The 25417-nt window shown below is 51.5% G+C and overlaps 2 protein-coding genes across 5 annotated transcripts; both read left to right on the forward strand.

Annotated features, from left to right (window-relative positions):
- The first annotated feature begins 3350 nt into the window (after positions 1-3350).
- On the forward strand, positions 3351-9875 carry ORMDL3 (ORMDL sphingolipid biosynthesis regulator 3). 4 transcript variants are annotated; one of them, XM_082861012.1, is made up of 4 exons: positions 3351-3491; positions 7695-7894; positions 8609-8760; positions 9186-9875. In XM_082861012.1, exons 2-4 carry the CDS (start codon positions 7721-7723, stop codon positions 9319-9321), a joined length of 462 nt encoding a protein of 153 aa, XP_082717138.1. In that variant the 5' UTR covers positions 3351-3491; positions 7695-7720; the 3' UTR covers positions 9322-9875. The 4 variants fall into 4 exon arrangements, with proteins under 4 accessions (XP_082717138.1, XP_082717140.1, XP_082717137.1 ...); XM_082861014.1 differs by having other exon boundaries at positions 7700-7894; XM_082861011.1 differs by lacking the exon at positions 3351-3491 and adding an exon at positions 4276-4378.
- A 3076-nt stretch (positions 9876-12951) lies between these two features.
- On the forward strand, positions 12952-23877 carry GSDMB (gasdermin B; the record flags this gene model as incomplete). Its single annotated transcript, XM_082861580.1, is given in 11 exon segments — positions 12952-13125; positions 13129-13204; positions 16419-16596; positions 18416-18512; positions 19292-19376; positions 21768-21852; positions 22113-22239; positions 22344-22390; positions 22392-22425; positions 23205-23297; positions 23734-23877. Coding segments are annotated over 11 exon segments (1140 nt in total).
- Between the last annotated feature and the right edge of the window lie 1540 nt (positions 23878-25417).

A 25417-nucleotide genomic window follows, 5' to 3' on the forward strand; every position in this document is an offset into this window, starting at 1 on the left:
GTGACCTCAAAACCTCCCCTTCGGGAAGGGGGGAGGTGAGGTGGGGGGAGCCGGAGGGTAGCAGGAGTGAATTGGAGCGGAGTAGGAGGTGGTAAGAATGGAGGGGTGCCATTCATTCCCCCAGGGGTCAGAAGAAGGGGCTCTGTTTCTTGATGCCCCACCTCCTCACTTCCCACCACTACCATCACCCCAGGAATGTACTCCCAGCTTATTACCCTGCCCGTGTTTGCTATCTTGGCCCACACAGTGTATCTATGGCAAGCAGAGGCCACACCACCCTGCCAGATGGAAATACCCCAAGGCTGGGAACACGTCTACTTGAGCAGACTAAGGAGCTCCCAGAGGGCTGGGAGAGCCTGCAAAGGTGACTCACTCTGTTTTAAAAACACAAACAGTTTTCATAAAAAATTTAAAACGAATAATCTCACATTACACAAAGTTTGAAACTAGAGAATGAAAAAGATCACCCCCAAACCCTCCATCCTAACACAAGATCTGTTTTTATTTTATTGAATTTCCACAGCCTAGTAAAGTAGATGCTCAAATATCACTCAAATGTGGAACGGATTAACAAAAGTTGATACATATATAGAGTACTCACTATGTGCCAGGAATTGTTCTAAATGCTTCACACTTAACGACCCATTTAATCTTCACAACAGCATGAGGTGGGTATCACCATGATCATCAACATCCTTCATTTTTAGGAACTGCAGCACAGAGAGGTTCGGTGACTTGCCTAAGGTCACACAGCTGGTAACTACAGGAGATGGGAGTTGAACCCTGGCAGTCTGGGGCCAGGATCTTACCAGTGTTACTCTATTTTGTCTCATCATAATCGTTAATGCATATGCAGGTTTATAAAAACTTATTATGGACAATTTCAAACAGAATCTCATGTTCCCCTCCCCCAGTTTCAATAATTATCACCTCATGGCCCAACTTGTTTCTTTTAATCCCTTCCCCCGTCCCCAGCCCCGATGATTTTGAAGCAAATCCAGTCATCATATCATTTCATCCACACATATTTTAGTATTTATCTCCAAAAGATAAGGAGGTTATTTATTTTATTATTATTATTTTTTAATGTATTTATTTTATTTTTGACTGCATTGGGTCTTTGCTGCTGTGCGCAGGCTCTCTCCAGTTGTGGCGAGCGGGCGCTGCTCTTCGTTGTGGTGCGCAGGCTGCTCATCGTGGTGGCTTCCCTTGTTGCGGAGCACGGGCTCTAAGCACAGGGGCTTCAGTAGTGTGGCACGCGGGCTCAGTAGCTGTGGCTCGCGGACTCAGTAGTTGTGGCTCACGGGCTTAGTTGCTCTGCGGCATGTGGGATCTTCCCGGACCAGGGCTCAAACCCGTGTCCCCTGCACTGGCAGGCGGACTCTTAACCACTACGCCACCAGGGAAACCCGAGGTTTTTTATTGAAAAAATTACCACAGTACCATATCATGCCTTAAAATGTATATTTCATTAAGATCATCACTTTGAATAGTTAGTATTCAAATTTCCTCAATAATTTAATAAAATATATATATTTTTAAAAGTTGGTTTGCTTGAATGAGGACCCAGATAAGGCTTTTGGTTGACAGATTGCTTAATTTCTTTTAAGTGTAAGTCTTTCCCTTTCCTTTTTTTCTTCCAATTTATTTGTTAATGAGGGAATTGTGTTTGTTTTGCTGACTGCACCCCTGGAGAATGCTCAGGCTATATACATATATATTTTTTTGGCTGTGCTGTGGGGCAGGGCTTGTGGGATCTTAGTTCCCTGACCAGGGATTGAACCCGGGCCCATGGCAGTGACAGCCCCAAGTCCTAAACACTGGGCCGCCAGGGAACTCCCAGCTCATGCTATTTTGTATCCTGATCTTTTCATCTAACTTAGCAAACATTTTCCTATACTGCTTATTATATGGCTTCCTACTATGTCACCCAATGGATATAGTACGATTATTTTTTTCTTGGGCATTTGGGTTGCTTTCAGTTTTCCATTGTTATAACTAATGTTGGAATAAAGATCTTCGCACATAGTGCATCGTACGTACTTCCTCAGAATATGCTACCAGAAATGGAATCATGGCTCTGAGGCCTGAACAATCGTTCAGCCTCTTGGCACAGATCACCAAGCGTTTGTCCAAGGGGTTATGCATCCCCAGCACCACACAAGAGTGCTGTCACTCATTCTAAGTACTTAGGCCTATTCAAGGCTGAAGGATGTTTGGTGAAGACGTGATAATTATGAAGGCAGAGAGCTAGAGGAGAAAGATGATGACAGGGACTCAGGCTAAATTAAGCAGAAAGTGATCCACAATTTACCACAAACCTAGAGTGAGTCAGTACTCTGTTCATTCCTGTTGTGAAAGATAAAAAACAACAACCCCTTGATAACAGGAGCTATTAATAGGGCATGGCATGTCCAATAATCTTTCTGTTAAGACTATGCATTAGTCAGACCCTTATTTGAGACATGGATCCAGTCTGGGTCACTGAACTTCACAGAGAGTGAGGAAACTGGCAAAGATCAGAGAGCTTGATCAACTTCGGGGAAGATGGAAGAATCCCAGAGAAAAGTCGAAGGAGACAAGTAGGCTCACTTTGGGAAAAATAAGAGACATTTTTTTTTTTTTTTTCTGTACGCGGGCCTCACTATTGTGGCCTCTGCCGTTGCAGAGCACAGGCTCCAGACGCGCAGGCTCAGCGGCCATGGCTCACAGGCCCAGCTGCTCCGCGGCATGTGGGATCTTCCCGGACCGGGGCACGAACCCGTGTCCCCTACATCGGCAGGCAAACTCTCAACCACTGCACCACCAGGGAAGCCCAAGAGATTTTTTTTTTTTTTGCCTCAATACCGGGGAGGCTTCTAAGGAAAGGACAACACTCAGTTTTTGCTTATTTCTTCACAAGGCTGACTGTAAGGAAAGGGGCCTCTCCCTACCGGTAGGAACTTCTGTAAGACACAGCAAAAATTTTTCAGACTCTGGGGTGACCATTTAGGTCTTGGGCTGAGTGCTCTTGGGCTACTGGCCCTGGAAATATTCGAGAAGCTGCCTGTTCTGCTCTGAGTGGTTCAGATATCCACCTGCTTGGTGCCCACTAGGTGCCTCTGGGGGCCCCACTCCTGCTCTGTGACAGCTGTTCCCTGGAAGCCCCCTTGGGGAGGGGTGGGTGAGGTCACAGAGGAGTGCTCCCCAGGTTCGCTGGGCTAGCATTCTCCTTTTTGTCCCCTCACCTTCAGCGTGTGTTTACAGCCAGTCAGATTGGCGTGTCATGACATCACCTGACCCTGCTATTCCAGCCCTGTTGTGCATAGAGTGGACTTAGAACCTGGGTCGGGGGATTGGAAACTCCTCAAACAAGGCACTCTTGGTGACATGGAGAGTGGGAGTGACCCAGGAGACCTCAAGAGTCGTTAGTTCAACCTCCTAGAGCAACAGCTTCCTACCACGCAACAGTTGCTATACATACATTCTTCTGAATTCCCACAACCTCGGAGGTAGGTTTTCACAGGTATGGAATTGGAGATTAAGACAAGTTATTTGCCCAGGGTGACACTGCTGGTGAAGCAGTGCCTGCTAAGTCTACCTGACAGGAAAATCTGTGCCCTTGCCTTTAGAGCACGCAGAGGTGAAAAGTGCAGATCCGAGAGCCTCCCACCCGAAGCCAAACAGCTGACCAGGGGCTGGGACTCAGGGTCTCGGCTATTCATCAGGTCGTCTTCCCAAGTCCTCTTCCAACTTCTAATGTGGGGAGGCTGAGGATGGGACCTGGCCCAGGCCAGCCTGGGTCAGGTGTAACTGAGGAGCAGACAGGCTGTGGACTGCGTTCTCTGCCCTGCAGACTCTCATCCTAAGCAACGTTGTGAAAAACCCGCTTCCAGGAGTGCCCAGCACCGGCTGAGCCAGTCGATTTCTGGAGGGCCAGGGCAGAGGCAGCGAGGTGTAGATGAAAAACTCTGACTTGAGGTCAGAATTTCTGGGGGGACCCAGCCGGCGGCTGTGGCAAGCTACTTAAAACTACAAGTTTCCTCGCCAGCAAAACCGGGCAAGAGTAAACCCCACAAGCAGCGCGCAGACGCCGAAACAGGCATTGCCATGCGCCAAAGCGATACCATCTGATCTTTGTTTCTCTTGCTATTGAAAGCTCCGTGCGGCCCCAGCGAGGCCTGGGCTGGAGCAGGGGTTTAAAAAAAAAACTACAACTCCCAGGAGGCGGCGGGCGGGCCGGCGCTGGGCGGTGACGTAATGGGGGCCGGCGCGGGTCGTTGATTCGGCCGGAGCTGCCAGCGGGGTGGCTGCCGCCGCGGCTTATTACAGCTGCTGGAGCAGCAGCGGCCCTCGCCCCCGGGCACCCCTCCCGGGCCTCGAGCTCCGGCTGCGCGCGGTGAGTTCGGACGGGCGGCTTCGGAGTGGCCAAACCGGGAGCCTCCTGGGGCTAGAGGCGGGACGGGAAAGGAGGTGGGGGCTGCTGGGGAGGCGCCCGTGGCTGGAGGGGACCGGGACAGGGTGAGCGGAGGTGGAGGGGGTGCGTCAGCCGAGCGGGGGGCGGGGGGGGGGTGTGCATCAGTCGAAGGGATGCCCAAAGGGGAAAGTGCGGGCGGAGGCCCGGGATGGGGCGTAGAGGAGGAGTGCTCGGTCTGGGGGTGGGGGGCGGGGAGAGGCTGGGCTTTGAGGATAAAGGTTTGTTCGCTTCCAGGGCTGGGTGAACGCGTGGGGGTGGGGGTGGGGCTCCGGACCGGGCCAGGCTCCGAGTGCGAGGTCCCAGGCTGGGGAACGGAGCGGAGGCTCCCCACTTCGGCTTGAAGTCCCACTCAGAAAACCCCAACAATAGTGAAAACTCCGCCTCCTCGCTTCACCCTCTCCCCGTGCTAGTGTGGGTTCCCTCCTGTACTCGCCGTTTTTCCATTCCCACCGCCACCCCGAGTCCGGGAGGCAGAGCCGGAGCTGCGAGGTGAACGACTGTGGCCCTGCGGGTTGTGGGGTGGGCGGAATGAAAATGGCACTGTGGCGTGCTGCCAGGGACTCCCCGTTGGGGTCCAGGTTGCAGACTTTGTACTCCTCAACCCAGAAGGCGAAAGATTTGCTGCCCTTACTTGGGGGAGAGATTAGGAAGCGCTCACCTGGCTGCTGGCACTGTGGCCTCGGCTTAGGTGTCTGACAGACTGGCTAAGCAGAGATATTTGTATACGGAGCCAGAGGGGAAGGGAGGGAATTAGTAGGAAAGAGTTACCAGCAAGAAAGTAGTTAACAGAACAAAGTTGCTGCAGGCTCTGGTTTGAGGCAGGTTGTGAAACCACATCAGGGACTGACACAGGCAGCCACCTGCCCGCTGCCAGCGGTGGCAGCAGAACTTTTCAGGCTCAGCTGCTGTGCGCCTACTCTATCTCCAACAGCTTCTTCTCTCCATTTCTCCCCTTCTGGGACAGGGGAGTTGGTTATTTCACTAGCAGTGGTGATATGTACCCTTAGTCACACAAAAGTCTCAAGAGTGCTTCTAGCTTCCAGTCTTTTTCTTAGTTTATTGACCTCTTCTGTTTTTTTCTTTTTTGGGGGAGGCCTCTTTTGCGGGGGTGGGCTCCTGAGATGTTTTGTTCTCAGGGCACTTAGTGTTCAGGTTTCAGGAAGAAGCTTCCCAGGGTGTCATTTAAGTCATAGGCCTGGGCCCCTCCTAGACTCATCAGGCTTCGTTGGATGCCCTGATACAGCCAGAAAGGAGTGTAGGATGATCTGGAACTCAGCAAGGCTCTTAGCACTCCTGGACAAAACACTAGGGAGGGCTAGAGATCTAGCTACTCCTACACCCTTGAGGGTCTAGGTTAGGGAGAAGTGGGGAGGGGCAGCAGTGTCTGGTCAACTTGGGGAATTCTTTCTCTCTCCTTCGTCAGTAATGAAGTCCTTCAGAGCCCTCACTTCCTAGCCAAGTCTCCCCGACCACCCTGTCCACCAGGTGGAGACTTTTGTGCAGTAGGTGTCCCAGGAGCTCTGTTAGGGTAACTGAAGTCCTAAGGCCCTGGGAAGGTAAACACCTGAGCCACTCCTGGTTTTCTGGTTCCTTGGGTTTCTCTTAGGCCCAGTGATCCAGCCTAATGGGTCGAGCTGGTGGGCCCCAGGAGCATCGCTACTTTTGGATGCACCCTGGGCCATCTCATGTGTTTGTATGTTGGGAAAGTGTGTTGTGGGTCACATTTCCCCTGAGGTCTTTAAGCTTGGAGCCATCTGAAAGGAGGAAACTTGTTCCCATTATCCTGGAAGTAGGGAACTGATTCTTGAGAATCTGCTCCTTTGCAGACTCTGTGATCCTAGCCAGAGATAGAGGGCAACCGATTCTGAGGGGGTTTGTTGCAGCAGGGTGAGGGAGGTGACCTTCTGGGCACTTCCAGGATGCCCTCATCTGTATCCCCAGGAAAGATGGGGCTGTTATCATGGTGATGACCTTAGGGTCTTTATCAGGCAGGATCTTCCCTCAGCTAGGGAGGAGAGCCAGTACAAAGGTGCCATCTGTCCCCACCTCCTGCTGGTCACAGGGCCCTCAGGGCCCTCAGGGATCCAGAGCTCAGCTCTGGACATGGGGCTGCTCGTTCCCCTCCTTACCTGCATCCAGGAATGCAGCTGGGCTGCACTGTTTCATGGGCATCAAGGGCAGCCCTCCTGGTTCCTCCTGCTGCAGGGCTTCTGCCCTTAGAGCTGGGCAGCGGAAGGCATGGTGCTAACTTACACCTGGAAACAGGTGCTGGGAAAGGAGGCCCAGGTGACGATGGGTGGGCAGAGAGAAAAGGGGGGGGGGGTAGGAGAGAGGCCACAGGTGTGGTTTTGTGTCCCTGGGAGAGGTATGTTGATGTGGGCTCCAGCCACCCGTGGGAGCTGTAGGTGTTGGCTGTGTTCTCTATCCTTGCCTCTCCTCTGGTGGGGAAAAGGGCCCTGGTAGTTTGGCAGCAAAATGGGTGGCATCACGAGGGGTAGCCTGAGTGGCTGCCAAATGGATAAAACATCTGGACGGAAAAAAAAAAAAACATCTGGATGGGTTGTTTTGTGTCACCAAGAAGGCAGCTTCCAGGTCTGGGCAAAGTTCATCTCTAGTGTGTTTTCTCTTTTCTTCCCTTTCCCTCTCTTTCTACGCTGCCAGTCATACCCAGGATTGGAGAATTAGGGGAGATGGGTAGAAGCAATGACCCCCCAAATATTTTATCCACTACTGACTGTTCTCATCTCCTTTTATTCCTTGTAACGGGAGGGCGGGGAGCTCAGGGGTGGAGGTCTTATATCAGACCCTCAGCAAGACGGAGTCCAGCAGGGGTTATGCCGAGTGATTCTAAGGGCACAGGCCTCTTCTCCCCTCCCCTGGGCTTCGTGGGAAGGGGACCCTCTGGAGGGTGAGATTGCGGGGTGGGCAGTGGTTTCTTGACTCTGGGGCTCCATGCCTCTTGATGACCTATCCGCCCAGGCAGTCCCAGTGCCTGGAAGGGCACTGTCCTGATCGGACTATGTGCGGAGCAGCCTGGTGTTCATCCCAACCCAGCAGTGAGAAATGAATAGAGTTAAGTCTACATGGACTTTCTCTGGCCTCCTCGCTTGAGAATCAAAATGGTAGACCTGCTTGGAGTTCTTGGGGAGAGCAGAGCCTCCTTCCCTGCAGGATTTGGAGGGTGTGAGAGGGCAGGGAAAGTGGTGTGACCTGTCTCACCTGTGCTGCTTGTTTGCAGAACAGTGGCAGGAGAGGGGCAGCAGGATGAATGTGGGAACAGCACACAGCGAGGTGAACCCCAACACGCGGGTGATGAACAGCCGTGGCATCTGGCTGTCCTACGTGCTGGCCATCGGGCTCCTCCACATCGTGCTGCTCAGCATTCCCTTTGTGAGCGTCCCTGTCGTCTGGACCCTCACCAACCTCATCCACAACATGGTGAGGACCTGTTGCTGCCTGCCTTTGGTGGGGCCGGGGAGGATGGGAGCCCGCCAGACCTGGGCCAGACGTCAGGGTGACATGCTGACGGCACGTGTCAGCAGAGCCCAGACCCCACCCTCTTCTTTCTGCCCCACTCCTCTTTATTGGAATAAAATCTGCAGATATGTCCACACCTCTAGGATGGCGTGACTTGTGGACCTGGAAGATGGGCCACGGAGAGCTGAACTAAGGGCCCTAAAGAGTCCAGACGACCCAGGTCCTAGCCTGGGGCAGAAATGCCTCTTTCCCGAGTTAGGGTCTCAGAGCATCTTTTTCTCTTGCCCCTCTCTGCTCCCTCGCTGCCTGCTTGCTCCCTGGTATTCTTTTGGTGGGCAAGCAGGGGCCTCGTTCCTTCCCATCTGCTTGCCCCCTGCCAGCTGGCAGGCACAGGGAGCCTAGCCCTGGGCTGGAGGGGTGCCGTCTCCATGCTGGTTCTGTGGCTGACACCTCCCCGGGAGTTCTCCTCATGCCAGGCCTGCCCTCTCCCCCGGTGGGTCCCCTTATTTTCTGGCCAGGCTCCCAGCTCCTCCCACCTGACCTCCAGCCCGCATCCCCCTGCCCAGCGGAGGGGGCTGCAGATCGCCAGGAGCCCACGTCTGTGACTGGGGCGGAGGAGCTGAGCTGGAGGGCCTTCGGCCTTGTGCGTCCTCTAACAAAGGCCCCTCCCTCCAGGGCATGTACATCTTCCTGCACACGGTGAAGGGGACCCCCTTTGAGACCCCAGACCAGGGCAAGGCGAGGCTGCTAACCCACTGGGAGCAGATGGACTATGGAGTCCAGTTCACGGCATCTCGGAAATTCCTGACCATCACACCCATCGTGCTGTGAGTGCCTTAGGGAGAGGGGGACGCCAGCAGGAAGGCCAAGGCCTGGGGGACCCTGGGGCCCTGCAAGGCTTAAACCCCTCGCCAGCTGTGGCTCTTGGCATAGGAATGAGCAAGGGAAGGAAGGTTGGGGTGTGCCTGGGTCTTACACTGGGCTCAGGCTGTGCCTCCCTGGTCCTGTCTTTCCTCGGTTGGGGCTTCCTTCCTGCCACTGCGTTTGGCCCATGGGCTTGGGGTAGAGCAAGGGGACTGGGTCAGCAGGGGCTTCTTTAGCTGCGCAGATCTTGCCACCCTACTTCTGTTCTGGGGGGTTCTTTCCCATAACTCCTCGGCTGTCAGGAATCTGCCTCCCCCGACCAGGGAGTGAGGGAGAAAGGCGTCTTCCAAACAGCGTCTTATACCTGCCCCCAACCTTCCCCACCCAGGTACTTCCTCACCAGCTTCTACACCAAGTACGACCAGATCCATTTCATCCTCAACACTGTGTCCTTGATGAGCGTGCTCATCCCCAAGCTGCCGCAGCTCCACGGAGTCCGGATTTTTGGAATCAATAAGTACTGAGGGTGCAGCCCCCTCCCCTGTGTGGGATGGCGGGGGGGGGGGGGGGGGGTTGGAAGCCTGTGCTGTGGCGCTGAAGACAGAGGAGCCGCCGGAGCCGCCGGGGCTGGGGGTTGAGCCTCTGGGCCCTAGTTTCCCCCTCACTTCCCACAGTAGCAGACTTGAAGTAGTTTGGGGTGGGCCCCCCCCGGGGCTCTGACCCCTCCTGATTCTTTTGATCTTCTCCTTTTGCCTCATGGGGGTGCTCCTGGAATGGGCTGGGCTCCTGGGCTGAACACAGACCTGTGAGGTTGGGACAAGAGGCCAGGGAAGCCCCTGCTCGCTTGCGCCCCCTTGGCCTGCTGAAGCACTTTAACCCCCGTGAGCAGGGCAGAGGGAACGGTACAGCTTCTAGTTTGTTTCACTTTAATTCTTAAGTCTTTAGGATGACACTTAGTGTGTGCTCATATATACGAAAGCAGTTGTGTGAGAGTGCCTCATCCCTCTGGGTAGCGAATTGTCTAATTCAAGTCAGACAGCTCCCGTACAGCACCCCCCGGGGTACTAGGTGCGGGTGGGGAGGGTAAGGAGATGTGGGGGGATGGGGCTGAGTGTGCATGGCCTGGTCCCAGAGGTGGGGGGCCAGGGCTGCAGCCTTCTGGCCCTGGTGGAGGTGGGGAGGGGGCTGGGGGCAGGGGTGGGGAGGGTGAATTGAGACTGAAAACAACAGGGCCGCAGAGCAGCGGGGGTTCGTGTAAGATGCGGGGTGGGGTGGGGGGGGGAACAGACCCAACCTCATTCTTTGGGAAGTGGTCAGGGAAGGGGGCAATCTTGGAGGGTCACTTACCCACAGCATGGTGGGGGTAATGGGAAGGGAGGCTGCTATGGGTTTGAAGCTCCTGGGTTGGTATGAGGGGGTGGAGATGGGTGGAAGGGGCCTGTGCGTCATCGTAAGCACAGGTCCAGTTTGACGCCCGTCTCTGCAGTGGTGTGAGGGCCGCGGGGACATGGGACAGACATGATGAATGGTGGGGCCCTTCTGCAGCCCTTCACCCAGTAACCTCCTTGTGCAGACTGCGCTGGGGCGGGGCCTCTCGTGTGGCATGCAGCTTTGGGGCCATCAGGCCACCTCCAAAGGGGTTTGGTGGACTTCAGAGTCCCTCATGGTCCCTCTCAAGCGGGACAGCGGCAGGCGCAGGGAGTGACCTGCAGGGGTGGGAAGGAGCCGCCTTCTCCCCTCCCCAGCCTGACTGGGGTCCGTGTTACTTCTGAGAAGGTGTGGGTGCCAGGGCGCTGAGGGAGCGGTGGCAACGGCGGTGGTGGCGTCACTGGCCCTGTTTTCTGCATCCTGGTCCCCCCAACCCCCGCCCCACGTATCATAAGGAACTTTGACCTCAAAATCTTTCTAAGCAAAGTGTGAATAGGATTTTTACTCCCTTTGTACAGTATTCTGAGAAACACAAATAAAGGACAGTGTGTTCCTATTTCCCCTGAGTTTGGCCTCTGCTTCCTGGAGGGGGCGGAGACGGGGCAGTGTGGAGCATCAGTCTGACCCTCTGCCTGGATGGTGGGAGGGCCCCTGGGACCTCTGCTTTTCCTGCTGCCTCCAGCAGAGCAAGCTGGAGGGGCTGGCGGGGAACTGGCAGAGGCAGTAAGCCGGCCAGAGAGCAGCATTTTGCTCTGGGACTTCGCCTGGCTGGTCCTCAGACAGAACTTACACCATTGGGCTTCAGCCAGGCTGGGCTGGCAGAGGGATAGCTTGTGACACGGCCAGGGAGGAGGTCAGTTCAGCAATGGCTTCATGTAGAAGGCAGAGCCCCAAGGGGTACCCAGTCCTTTCCTCTGAATTCCTGCCCTGTTTCACTTCTCTTCCTTGCCTTGGAGGGCTGCATCTCCTCCTGGCCTTTGTGTCTTCAGAGGAATCTTCCTGCTTCCTTCTCCCCACCGTAAGCATGAGTGGGAGGGAATAGGACTTACTGAGGCTCACATGGCCAGGAGAGGGAGGAGTCTTTACAGCGCGTTCAGTGCAGTGTCATCTGTGTATATCTGTCATCTGTGTATATCTATCATCTGTGTATATCTGTCATCTGTATATCTGTCATCTGTGTATATCTGTCACCTGTGTATATCTATCATCTGTGTATATCTGTCATCTGTGTATATCATCTGTGTATGTCTATCATCTATCTCCCACCTGCTCCCTGGGTCCAGGAGGAGGGAAGGGTTGGTTTCTTACCTTTGGCCTGTCTGCCTCCACCCCAGCTATAATGTGGCTTATCTAAAAGCCTGAGAGGTGGGGCACTTAGCTTTCCAGTTTTTTTTGTTTTTTTTTTCAATTCCCGTATTATAATTTCCTGAGACACAGTGGCCAGGAACTGTGCAGAGATCTTACACAGAGGGGACTCTTTCAACCTCCATTTTTGGTGAGTAGCTGAGGACAAAAAAAGAGGGTGGCCCCTGAGATGGACTGTGGGCCCTGGGCACAGCCTTTCCATATACCCAGATGAATTCCTAGGTGGGGAGTGAGTGGAGAGTTGGCCATCATGATGGGGGCAGGGGCAGAGAAGGGAGCATGGGTGAGTAGGTGCCTGGGCTAGCCAGAAGGGACTTAGGGGAAGGTGGCCAGGAAGACTGTGAGGGGTGATCTGGCCTCAGGAGGGTGACAGAGGAGCCTGAAGAAAGGGAAGGAGATGCGGAATGATTGACGGAAGGGGAAAGAGTAAGAAGGATTTGGAGGAAAGAGAGCCCGAAGGGTCCAACGTGGTGGGGACACAAGAGCTGCTGCTGAACAGAAATGGGGGAGGAGCAGCTGTGTCAGGCTGGCCCCGTGGTGGGCCCGTGGAGCGTCCCGCAGGGCAGGCAAGATGGAGACAAAAGTAGACCAGGAGAGGGTGAAGGGGAGAGTGGGTGGAGGGAGATGCCCCAGGCGGGGTTTTGGGATTCATTTTATTTTACCAAGTATAAGGGGACCCTTCAGAAGTTGACCAGAAACTGAGGAGACAGGACTTGGGGGCGGGGGGCTGTCCAGAGCACCTAGCTCCAAGCCACTCTTGAGTACAAAGGTAGAGTACTACCTTTTCTCTCTTGTTTCCTTCTGAGGCCAGTTTATGACCATCTCACTGGGAAATGGTTGGTAGGGGCAACATCCAACTGCCTTGCAGAACAGGAAAGGGGGGGTGGCCCAGGGGTCAGAGCGAAGCGAGTCATCTGTTGGGGTTGGTAATGTGAGGTCCGGCAGTCATGCCCCTCATCTCTTCCTGGGTCCTCTCCATCAGCACTGGTGAGGGTCTGGCTGGGGATGGTGAGCCTACCTTCCCACCCATCAGGCCCCTCTGAGCAAGGGGCAACTCTGCTGTGGGAAATGCAGAAAACAGATCTCGCTTTCCTTCTGGGCAATCACCACTCCAGCTTTCCTCCAGAAAGGTTCCACAAGGGGCAGAGGAGAATCCAGCATTTGTGATGGCCATCCCACCTTAGTGTGTAGTGACCACCACACCTTCTGGAAACAGGGAAGGCAAACCGTTCTGGTTGGCCTAGAACTTTTGGATCTTTCTTGACCCCAAGCTGCCAACGGTAGAAGATTTAAAAACCTGAACTAATATTTCCCTCCCCCAAACTGCAATGGGCTTCCTTTTCCCAGTTGGTCCAGGCACCATGCTCGCGGTATTTGAGAAAATCGCAAGAGCTGTGGTCCAACACATGGACGCTGGTGGGGATATGATCGCTGTCAGAAGCTTCATTGATGCTGACAGATTCCACTGCTTCTATCTGGTGAAGGAGAGGAGACGTTTCTTTGGATACCAATATGATAAGAGAGACCTCACCCTGTAGGACATCCTGGAGATGGACAAGGGTGAAGGGCTGTTTGATAAGCTGGTTCCTGGGCTCCAAGGTCCGTATGAGGTGGGTGAGAGACTTTGTCTACGCCTACGCTACCCCACTGTCAACACCCCATTGCTATCAATGAGATCAGCCAGTCAAAAAGGGAACCGTGGTATTTGTATGTACACGTCCGTACACGTCAATTAAAGAAATGTACGGGAGAGCTGCGTGGGGAGAAGGGAATAGGGGAAATGGAAATTTATTTTTATTGGAAACTCTTCTTTAATAGTCGTCTTTCCTATTTTTTTCCTTTGTAAATAATTCACTTTTAAATTAGCTGAGGTCTTCTCATGTGTTTATAATGTTTATCATTTAAATGGATAATTAAATGGAGGCAGTTAGCTTAGTGGTTAGGAAAGGACTCGGGCTTTAGAACTGGGGGCATCTGCCTTCGAAACCTGGGTCTGCCACACTTACCAGCTGGGTGACCTCTGGACAAGTGGTTTTATCTAAGTGTGTTTCCTCGTCTATCAACTCAAGAAGACTGTTGCAAGAATCAAAAGAGATAAATTACATAAATCATTTACCACAGTGCATGCAAGAAGGAGCATTCAATAAAAGTTCGCCTCAATCATTCTACTGGTGGCGGTTATTATTATTATCCCTTCCTGTTCCTGGACATCATGGCTGAATGGGAAGTTGCTGGTGAGCAGAGCTCCCTTAAGGGCTCAAAGGCCTTAGTAGAGAAGTCTGTTCCATCCCCCTGCTTCCAAGCTCAGCGACTCCTGGGGTTTCTTGGGTTTCAGAAGCCCCAGGATAGGTGTTGATGAACCCTCACTTGGAGACTTATTGCAGCATCTCACGCCTCATGGTGAGGAGTTTTACAGCTCCGACATCTCTGCCAAAGCCCATTTGGGTCTCACCAAGAGATGGAAGAGAATTCTAACAACACCACTGTATAGTTTTAGAGCACCTGCCACGTGCCTGGTACTGCTGTTATGTGACCAAGAGCAGTGCACAGAATGCTCTGAGGTGGTGGGCTTTTCCACAAGTGGGGTTTAAGTAAGCAAGGGGACTTTAGGAAATTTTCAGATTAGTATTTTTCAAAGACTCTGAGTCAATTCTCTGAAACGAGAATTGCCAAGAGTCAATTTACTAAAAGCTGATTCTCAAAAAAAAAAAAAAAAAAGACAAGTTCACTGGAAACAGAAGAAAACTTTAAAGCAGGACTAGAATGTTTTGCAATGATCATCTTACTCCCCAGGGGGCAGGGGCAAGTTTAATTATGGAAAAAAAAATTTGACTAAGTCAGTTAACTTGCTTTAAGGGAAAGTCTATCTGTTTGCATAAAAAAATTCAGAGGGAGAGATGAAACCAAACTAAAAAAGTCCTTAAGAATGAGGTGAACTGGTCATTTAAATTGATTTTCAGCAACTTGGCCTGCTCCCTTTTCAAACAGATTATTATTTTTTTAACTAGATGGTGTACATTTTTTTTTTTTTTAAATTAACTAAAGTCCATACTTTATTCAGATTTCCTTGGTTTTTATCTAGTGTCCCTTTTCTGTTCCAGGATCCCATCCAGGACATCATGTTACATGTAGTTGTCACATCTCCTTTGGCTCCTCTTTGACTTGCCTTGTTTTTGATGGCCTTGACAGTTTTTTTTTTTTTTTGTGGTACGCAGGCCTCTCACTGTTGTGGCCTCTCCCGTTGTGGAGCACAGGCTACGGACGCACAGGCTCAGCGGCCATGGCTCACGGGCCCAGCCGCTCCGCGGCATGTGGGATCTTCCCGGACCGGGGCACGAACCCGTGTCCCCTGCATCGGCAGGCGGACTCTCAACCACTGCGCCACCAGGAAGCCGCCTTGACAGTTTTGAGCAGTAGTGGTCAGACATATTGTAGGACACCCCTCTGATTGGAATTTGTCTGATTTTTTTCTTATGGATAGACCTAGGTAATGGGTTTGGGGGAGGAAGACTGCAGAGGTAAAGTGCTGTCCCCATCACATCATATCAAGGTTATGTACTATCAACATGACTTATCACTGTTGATGTTGACCTTGGTCAGCCGGCTGAGGTACTGCCTGTCAGGTTTCTCCACTGTCAAGTTACTCTTTCCCCCCGCCCCTCCTCCATACTGTTTTATTGATTGGTTGATTGATTGCTACACCGTGTGGCTTGCAGGATCTTAGTTCCCTGACCCAAGGATTGAACCCATGCCCCCTGCAGTGGAAGCCCAGAGTCCTAACAACTGGACCACCAGGGAAGTCCCCCATACTGTATTCTCTCTGATAAAGTACCCACGAACTTTTACGTTACTCAGGAAACAATTGGGCCCTGAGACATTAGCGTCCCACACACAGGACTGATTTCAGGCACTATTTCTAGGTCTGTCATATTTCCACCAGTTTCAAAATGCATTTCTTCTCTGTAAATCTGGCCCTGCCCCCCAAATCCAGCAGTAGAAGTTCTCCCTGCTCTGTAGGCTCAGAACTGGGAGGTCTGAGAGAAGGGCACTCAGCCTGGCAGCATTTCCACATATGCTCCACTAACTCCAGGGCAGCAACTGACTTGGAGTCCACGCCCTTATGCAAGGCCTTATGCAAGGCTGGGCAGAGTCCACTTGGGTGGGCAACTTTGCAGACTTGCCTCACTTTACACATGCACAGTGCACACAAACACAGAGACTGAACTCTGCTTAACTTTTATTTCCCAAAGGTCAGGGCCTCCTAATTCTTTCACTTTACTTTTCCTTGTCTCATTTCAGCCTCTCAAATAGTTATATAGGACTAGCTCACATTTACTGAACATTTAGTATGTGTGCCAGGCACTTTGTTAAGTGCTTAACTGCATTAGTTTATTAATTTCCTCAAGCACGGGAAGTAGGTACTATTAATATTTCTCCTTCTATAGAGACTTCCCTGGTGGTCCAGTGGTTAAGACAACGAGCTTCCATTGCAGGGGTCATGGGTTCGATCCCTGGTCGGGGAACTAAGGTCCCGCATGCCGCAGGCCGTAGCCAAAACAAAAAAAATTCTCCTTCTATAGATGAGGAAACAGATTCAGAGGTGATGTGACTTATCCAAGGTCATTTGGTAAGAAGGTGGCAGAGTGGGCTCCAGGCATGATGACTTCTGGTGAGAACAGCACTGGCTGGAGAGCCACAACTGGAAGAATTCCTCAGAAGGGAAGGGGATCGTGGAGGGGAGCCCAGGACGGGGTGCACCAGGGAGGATTTTCTAGAGAGAGATCTTTTGGGGTCAGCCTCGATGTGACGTTTACCTTTCTCTTTCCAGGTCAAGAGGTTAAGTCCCAAGTTATGGACAGCGTAGACTCAAAGGGAAGTTTGACAGTGAAATTACCCAAAGAAAAAACACTTGACGTGGGAATAACATTCTCCAGGTCCCCAGAGCAGGGCATCGAGTTATCAAAGACCTGGATACTCCAGAAATTCCTGGATTCCCTTAAAAACAAGTGAGGCTGGATGCGGGCAGCAAGGGGGAGGGAGGGAGAGAGGGAGAAGCCCATTTTGGGCACCAAGGGCATCTGAGGTGGGGTGCCCCCGGCTGGTGCAGCCTCCCACTCCCTACTCCCAGCTCTCCCCATCCCACTCCTTCACTCAAGCATGCCCTCCTCTTCTCCACCCTCAGGAAGCCTTCTCATTCTTCCAGGATCAGCCTCCAGGAGCCCTTCTTCTGAGGTCCTCAATTCACTCATTTCCCTGCTGTCCTCCGGGGTGATTGATTACTTGGGCTTGGACCAAAACTGGCTGGTTTCAAGAGGCCACACTCTCCTCTGTTTTCCTATACTGTGCTGCTCAAATCTGTGTTTTGTGCCTGTTTCACTCTGCCTTGCGGCAAGCCAGTGGTTTCCATGTTCCCTCCCCTCACTGCACTCAGAACAACTTGTGACCAGGGACTGACTTTACTAACCTCTCTGTTTATCCCCAGCACATGGTAAGTACTTGGTAAGAGAGCTGAAGTGAAGCCCAATGAAATCAAAGCACCCCCGTCGAACATTTCCTGCACAGGAAGTACCACCGGCCCACCCCACCAGGGTGGCACCAATCAAGTGCCACAGAAGTTCTGATAGCTGAGGGCATGGTCCTTCCAAGGGACTTAGAGGGATATCACCAGCCTTCCTCCTCGGCAGTCATGTTGTGGTCGGTATTGGTGTCTTCTTCCCTAGCTGCAATTGTTGGAAAGTGTGGATGGGTCGGGGGAAGGGGCCCCACCGCTCTCCTGGGCTAGCCCTCCCTGAGCACGGTGGATGCCTTTTGTTTTTCCTTTTTAATTAAAAACTGAAAGCCTTGCAGTGAAATTGTACTGGTCCTTTGATCTACCCCTACCCACCACGGTATTGCTGGGGAGGCGGCTTCTGCAGTTTTTCTGAGGGAACTCCATTTTTCTAGCATGCCTGTTGTTTCTAGAGTGAAGCTATGTGGAATGTGTAAATAGAGTTGTGTGGGGGAGGGTAGGTAGAGGAAGATCTGCTCAGGCAAGGATGTAGGACTTTCTTGGGGGTCTTTTGGTTGCAAATACCAGAAGTTCCATCAGGTAGGGAGGGAGGGAGGTTTATACATATATTTATATCTGGCTGCTTGGGGTCTTAGTTGCGGCATGCATGCGGGATCTAGTTCCCTGACCAGGGATTGAACCCAGGCCCCCTGCATTGGGAGCGTGGAGTCTTAACTGCTGGACCACCAGGGAAGTCCCCCATCAGGCTGTTTTAAGTCACCAAATGAATTTCTTTATGGAATCAGAGATGCCTCATGGACCCCCAAGGGTGGACAATTCAACCAGGCCCCAGAGACCAGTGCAGGGAGCTGGAGCCCCTTCTCAGAGAAGGGGGTATTGTGGACTGGGCAGATACCTATCTCAGTGCCATGGGAAGGGCACAAGCTTTGGACTCATACAGACTGGGGTTTGTATCCCAGTTATACACTTATTAGCTGTGTGAACTTGGACCATTCACGACCTGTCTCTAAGCCTCAATTTCGTCATATGAAAAATGGATGCAATCCTGCCTACATCATAGCGGGGCGGTGAGGGTTAAATGAAATGACGCCTGAAGTATCTCACAGCGCTGGTACACTGTAATCTTCCAGAAATGCTAGCGGGTTCCCTTCCCATTTGTACCCCGTTCCCGCCCACAGTGGGTAAAGTGAACTGGGACGGGTGCTGTGGTCTTCCGGCCTCAGAGGCACTTAATCTCAAATAGAAACGAGCTGCTGGAGAGGGAGAAATGTCCCTGGGAGGTGGGGCCCCTCTCATTGCCCCTTTACTCCCTCCAGAAAGCTGAAGAGGAAACTGACCCCTACGTTCCAATCAATCCAAGCGATGAGAGAAGACCTTTATCTAGTGACGGAAACTCTGAAGACGACAAAGACTGTAATCCTGAAAAGTGAAAAGCAATATATTTTTTGGGACCCGATGAAATGTTTTGGCCTCCGATATGAACACAAGGTTAGGATCCTGGGAGGTGGGGACTGTGGGAGAGCCAGCTCGGCTCACCCACTGCAGGTCAGGGGCTGCCAGCCCAGCCGCCGCACTCTTCAGCTCTTCCTTTAGACCTCTCTGAGCAGTCTTGCCTGCTCCTTGGCCTTCTTACGACTTCTCTTCTTGCCCCAAGAAAGTCTGTGTGGCATCACTCAGCCTCTCCCCTGTTACTCTCTGGTGGTGCTCTGTCTTCATTTGCTTCATAGCGCTTCCCACGGTTCATAGTTACACGGGTGTTCTTTCCTTGTTCATTGTCTTCCTCCCTTTCCAGGAGGCAGGAGGGCAGGAGCCATGATGCCTGGAACAAAACGGGCATGTTTTGTCCTCTATAATTTTTTTTTTTTTGGCCACGCCACGCGGCTTGCAGGATCTTAGTTCTCTGACCAGGGATCGAACCCGGGCCCCTGGCAGTGAAAGCGCCAGGTCCTAACCACTGGATGGCCAGGGAATTCCCCATAAATATTTGTTGAATGAAGTGGAAACAACATGAGTTTTGGGGTCAGATGCCCGTTCAAATTTCAGCTCTACTGCTGTGAAACGGGCTCATCTGCTGACCCTCTCAGAGCCTCGGTTCTCTCATCTGTAAAATGAGGATAAAAATGTCTACCTCCCAGGATTGTTTGGGAGATCAGGCACTTAGGGATCAATCAACCTGAGCTCCTTTTTCCTAGCACCAAACGGAAGTGACCATCACCCCTGAGAAGGTCCTGGGCTATCGAGTAAAGCAGCTAGTCTTCCCCAACGCAGAAAGTATGGGTAAGCAAGGCCTGGTGGGGCGGGGTGGATGGGGGAGCCTGAACACCTGAGTAGGGTGGGGGTTGATTCAGCTGGGATCTGTGTCAGCCTGGAGGGGCCCTGGTGAGCTGGAAGGTGGGGGGAAGTTCCAGGGAACGAGAAGAAGGGTGCTTGCTCCGACACCACTGACCCAGGGTTTGCCCCAGCATGACACTAATTCTTCCCTTAACTCCCATCTCTCTCCCAGTATTTTTTTTTTCTGTTGGAGGGCAGGGTGGGAAGGTTGGGGAGAAAGAGGACCTTACAGAGAGAGAACTGAGCTTTCTTTTTTAAAATCGATTTTTTATTTTTTAATTTAATTTTTAAAATTATTTTGGGCTGCATTGGGTCTTCATTGCTGCACGCGGGCCCTCTCTAGTTGCTGAGAGCGGGGGCTGCTCTTCGTTGCGGTGCGTGAGCTTCTTATTACAGAGCACAGGATCTAGGCATGGGGGCCCCAGTAGTTGTGGCTCGTGGCTCTAGAGCTCAGGCTCAGTAGTTGTGGTGCACGGGGCTTAGTTGCTCTGCGGCAGGTGGGATCCTCCCAGACCAGTGTTACGAACCCGTGTCCCCTGCATTGGCAGGTGGATTCTTAACCACTGTGCCACAAGGGAAGTCCCAGAAAGGAGCTTTTTGATAACTGGTCTTTCTCTCTTTCTCTTTTTACAAACTGGTTTAGGTATTAGGTTTTCTCGGGCAGAAAAGAAAAGTCCTTTCCAGAAGGTGAGTGAGCTTCTGGGCCTCCTGTTCATCATTCCAGAATGGGCAAGGATACTATTTTTAAAAAGAGGATAACAAATGGCCTGGGATTATAGAGTTCTTAGTGCTAAGAATGTAATAGGATGCACCCAGGTGGGAACTGTGGTAAGGGCAGGAGAAAACTCTGCCTGTTGGAGAAGTAGGTTGGATTGCATGTTGACCTAGGGTTTCCAGGCTCCGCCAACTTTGACTTGCTCTGTGCAGGTCAGTGTGCTGAATCTTGGGCTCACAGCCCTTACTGAAGGGTTACTGGCCTAGGAAGCACACTTGAATTGTCTGGCCAGTTCTCACACAATAGCACTAGCACTGAAAGGAGCACTGGACTAGGAGTCAGACGGTCTCAGGGCCTAGTCCTGGCTCTGCCACTCACTAGCTCTACAGCCTCCTGAGCCATGGTTATGCTGACGTTAAAATGAACTAGGGGGCTTCCCTGGTGGCGCAGTGGTTGAGAGTCCGCCTGCCGATGCAGGGGACACGGGTTTGTGCCCTGGTCTGGGAAGATCCCCCATGCCGCGGAGCAGCTGGGCCCGTGAGCCATGGCCGCTGAGCCTGTGCGTCCGGAGCCTGTGCTTCGCCACGGGAGAGGCCACAACGGTGAGAGGCCCGCGTACCGCAAAAAAAAAAAAAAAAAGAACTAGGATTAGACCAGGAGATCCCTATGATTCTGAATGTGGCTTCCTCTGGAATTTCAGAGTCTTTCCCTGAATCCAATAAGGGTTGTTACTGCCTAAAAGGCCTTGTGAAGGAGTAGAGGGAAGTCTAGATGGAGCAGAAAATTCAAGAAAAATTTCTGGAAGTTGTAGAAGTTGCAGTTTCAGTCCTGGCAAGGTCTTGCTAGCTCAAAAGAGACTACAGTGCCATAACAGAGGAGTCAGGGGATAGATTCCAGTTCCTGCCCTGATCCAGATTTGCTGAGCGGCCCTCTCTGGGCTTCCATTTCTCCTTCAATCATCCAGGCATAATCCTATGCCTGCCTATCTCTGAGGGTGTAGGAAGGGGTCTGTAAATATAGTGCTTTGTCATTTACACACAATGATGAGGTTGCAGGCTCCCTGGCATGGGCAGTGAGGGCTCAGAGTCCAGAATTGAAAACTTCCACCACTGGGACAAGAAGGTCCACAGGTGGGTGGAGGTGACCTGAAAACTCTCTGAGATTATTCTTCCTCTGCAGAGAAAGATGGCGGTTCATCTTGGTTAGGTAAGGATGGAAGCCAGCTGTGTTCAGGGTAGCTGCACTCCTCACTCTTGAGCCCTCTGCCCTCAAGAAGTGCAGCTCAGGTGGGGCAGCTGAGTGTGTGTGAGTGTGTGTGCATATGTGTGTGTGGCAGTGGAGCTCGTTGGGAGGAGAAGGGTAGGACAGTGCCCAAAGCAGGTTTCAACTTCAGTCTGGAGAGTGCATCTGTCTCCTCTAAACACAGTGATTCTCATGGGTTGTAGACATCACCTGGGGGGAACTTTAAAAGTAGTGATACCTGAGTCCCACCTCTAGAAATTCTGACTTAAGTGATCTGGGGGTGTGGCCTGGTCTGGGCATCGGGTCTGGGCACTCCCCAGGGGATTCTCATGCACAGTCAAGGCTGAGAACCACTGCTCTAACTTCCTCTAAATCCTCAGTACTCCTGCTGGGGCCCAAAGCTTGCACTTTGAATGGAAAGGACGACATAAGCTTTGATTTCCTGCAGATGGAGAAGAATTGGGGGTTGGTATAAGACTGAGGGTGAGTTGGGGAGGTGGAAGTGGGGTCAGCGGGAGGCAATGCTGGTGGGCGTCTGGGAAGAAGGATGCTTTAACAGGAAAAGACTAGAAGAAGGGAATATACAGAGAGGTGGTCTCCAGAAGAAAGATAGATAAAGAATGGGGTCTCGGGGGCCTTGGTAATGGAGCTTGCTAGGCTAGGTGGGTGGGGTTCTTAATTTCTGCCTCTACTGGGAAGTCCTTGAGTTTGGAGGATTTCCCAAGCGTGAAGGAGAGGATGCAGGACATGGTGCGAGTCCTCCAGAATCCGACTGAGGAGCAAAAAGAGGTGCTAAGCTGCTTCACCAAGTGCCTCAGCAAGGATGAAGAGCTGCAGGATCTAGAGCGAAGAGTAAGAAGCCCAAGGAAGAACTGGGGCAGAGAGAGGGAGGAGCCAGTGGGGAGACAACCTGCTATAATGGGACTGGGCTTATCTCCCCCATCTCCTGGTCCTAGATGTCTGAGGTCCGGCGCTCCGGGGAGCTACAGATGGAAGGCCCAGCAGGTTCTGTCATGCAGCCTTTTTAACGCTGCTGGGATCTTTTTTTTTTTTTGAAACAATGAATTTTTATCTTTTTTATACAGCGGTTTCTTATTGGTTATCTACTTTATACATATTAGTGTATACATGTCAATCCCGATCTCCCAATTCATCCCCCCACCCCCCCCACCCCCGCTTTCCCCTCTTGGTGTCCATATGTTTGTTCTCTACGTCTGTGTCTCGATTTCTGCCTTGCAAACAGGTTCATCTGTACTATTTTTCTAGATTCCACATTTATGCGTTAATATACGATATTTGTTTTTCTCTTTCTGACTTACTTCACTCTGTATGACAGTCTCTAGGTCCATCCACGTCTCTACAAATGACCCATTTTCGTTCCTTTTTATGGCTGAGTAATATTCCATTGTATATACGCTGCTGGGATCTTGATAGAGGAGCACACAGAAGCCATTTCGGATTTCTTGGATGACTTGATGGGTGAGGAGGGGTTTGGATGTAAGCTGGTGTGGAGGAAATGCTGAGCAGAGGGGCCTGTGGGGAATCAAATCTTGGGAGGAAGCGGGTATACACTGCCTTTTACATTTTGTGAGGCATAGAACTCCACACTTCAGACACTAGCCATCTTTCCCAGGCCAGGGATTGAGGGACAGCCTCCTCTTCCCCTACGACCTCCTGCAGGCTAAGAGGAAAGCAGGAGCCCTTTGGAAGACCCTCCATCTAGCACTCCTGGGGGCTCTCTGGAACTTCTGATGCTTGTCCCAGCTCTCACCAGACAGTGAAGCCCTGTCCCACTATGTGCCTTGCCTCTCCACCAGCCACCCTCCTTTTTGCCCCCTGAGCTCTCTGAGGAGGGGCAGCTTGTTGCTGAGGCCCTAGTTAAGGGGACCCTGCCCCTTTTGAAGGACAAGGTAAGACAGCCTGGGCTGAGGGCCCAGGTCCTAGTGGAAGTGAATGCCCGTGCTCTCAAGGATCCAGAAGTCCCAGTGACTAGTCCCTTCCTACTTCATAGTCCTCTGCCAGCTGTCTATGCAGCTGGTTTGTGGCAATTCCCCGGATATATAGTTCCCAGGACAATTTAGGATGGGCTTTTTAGGCTCTGTTGCTTGCCTATGGGCAAGAAAGGGGGTTGGAAAACTGTTAGTCCCAGGAGGGCAGTTGGCCCCATCTTGACTGATCAGCAGCACCTGTCACTATGTTGAGAGTTTGAGGGTCTCCAGGCAAGAGTGCCGTGGTGGATTGCTACATCTGCCATGGGCTCAGGATTAAGGAGTGCGGCCAAATATTTGCCATTTCTGGCATATTTCCTTGTTTCTAGATTTTACAGTCTGGTGGGTTTCCTTCCAGGTGGAGCCTATCCTGGAGCAGAACCAGGGTGAGCAGCCCCGTGACGTGGGCTGTGACCCTGAGGCACGGACTCTCTGTGCCCTCTACGTTGTTGTCTCCATCCTGCTGCAGCTGGGTGAGAATTCTACCTCTGTGTCTTCCTAATACCATGTCAGCTCTTTTTTTAAAAATAACTTTATTTATTTATTATTTATTTTTGGCTACGTTGGGTCTTCGTTGCTGTGCGCGGGCTTTCTTTAGTTGGGGCGAGCGGGGGCTACCCTTCGTTGCGGTGCGCGAGCTTCTCACTGCGATGGCTTCTCTTGTTGCGAAGCATGGGCTCTAGACGTGCAGGCTTCAGTAGTTGTGGCACACGGGCTCAGTAGTTGTGGCTCGCGGGCTCTAGGGCGCAGGCTCAGTAGTTGTGGCGCACAGGCTTAGTTGCTCCGCGGCATGTGGGATCTTTCCAGACCAGGGCTCGAACCCGTGTCCCCTGCATTGGCAGGCGGATTCTTAACCACTGCGCCACCAGGGAAGTCCCTCCTGTCAGCTCTTTAAGCATTCTCCCCACAAGCCTCTGGGTGCTCCCCTCCCCAGTCCATTCTCACCATCCCTATTCCCAATCACCAGAATGATGTCTTTAAAACAAGCCGCTATTTTTTGATACATCCCATTCACCATGATAATGTCCAAAAATCAGCCTGGATTGTAAGATTAAAAGTGGCAGATTGATCATATTAATTTCCTCTCCCTCTTGAAATCTCACTAAATGACAATAAAGTGATGGAAAAGATAGAAACCCACAAGAATAAAGAGAATTAGGCAGCAGATAAGGGATTTCAACACATCTTTGGAAGCAAGGAAGCAATTATAGGAGTGCAAGCTAGGAGGCATGGGACTGAGGGATGCGTAGGAGTGTAGGAGGAGACTGCTGGTTTTCATCATAAGCCTTTTAGTTCTATGTAACATTTTTCAAGACAATGTAATTAAAAGCAAAAGAAATATATATTTGTTGTAAAGCATTTCAGATATTTCTCAAAGTCAAAGGTAAAGGTACTCTGTGATCTCCCTTCTCCCTTTAATATAACCACTATTAACATTTTGGGGTATGTGAACATTTTTTCTATGGAGCAGTTTTAAAAATGGTAACTTAAACATTAAACTAGGAATGATATAGCATACATTTGTATCTATCTTTTGAACTAGTCACTTTTACATTTAAATTTGTAAAAATATTATATGCAACAGGAACTCTCATAAGTGCTGTCGGAGTGTAGCTTGGTCCACCACTTTGGAAAACTGTTTACCAGTATCTACTAAAGCTAAACATATACCTATGACTCAGCAACTCCACTTCCTTGGCATATACCCAAGAGAAATGAATGCACGTGTTCACCATAAGATTGCATGTACAGAAACGTTAAAATAAGAGCCCCAAGCTGAAAACTATTCAAATGTCCAATAATATTAGTATGGATACATATATTGAGGTACACTTATGCAATAAAAGGGAACAAATTACTGCTACACATAACAACATGGATGGTTCTCACAGACAGAAGGCTGAGCAAGTGAAGCCAACACAAAAACACATGGGTCTTCCGAGAAGTAGGTGCCAAAATGGAACCAGATATGCAAGGGACTTAATAGGGGGAAAGCCCGTGAAGAATAAAGGGAGGGAGCAGGAATCGGCATGGCAAACCTT

This window comes from Leucopleurus acutus (assembly GCF_964270905.1).
Source record: "Leucopleurus acutus genome assembly, chromosome: 19".
Classification (NCBI taxonomy): Eukaryota; Metazoa; Chordata; class Mammalia; order Artiodactyla; family Delphinidae; genus Leucopleurus; species Leucopleurus acutus.

Coding starts and splice junctions, on each gene's coding strand:
- ORMDL3 (XM_082861012.1), top strand. CDS start 7,721: ATGAATGTGGGAACAGCACACAGCGAGGTGAACCCCAACACGCGGGTG. Junction 7,895..8,608: donor CCAACCTCATCCACAACATG/GTGAGGACCTGT, acceptor CCCTCCCTCCAG/GGCATGTACATCTTCCTGCA. Junction 8,761..9,185: donor ACCATCACACCCATCGTGCT/GTGAGTGCCTTA, acceptor TTCCCCACCCAG/GTACTTCCTCACCAGCTTCT.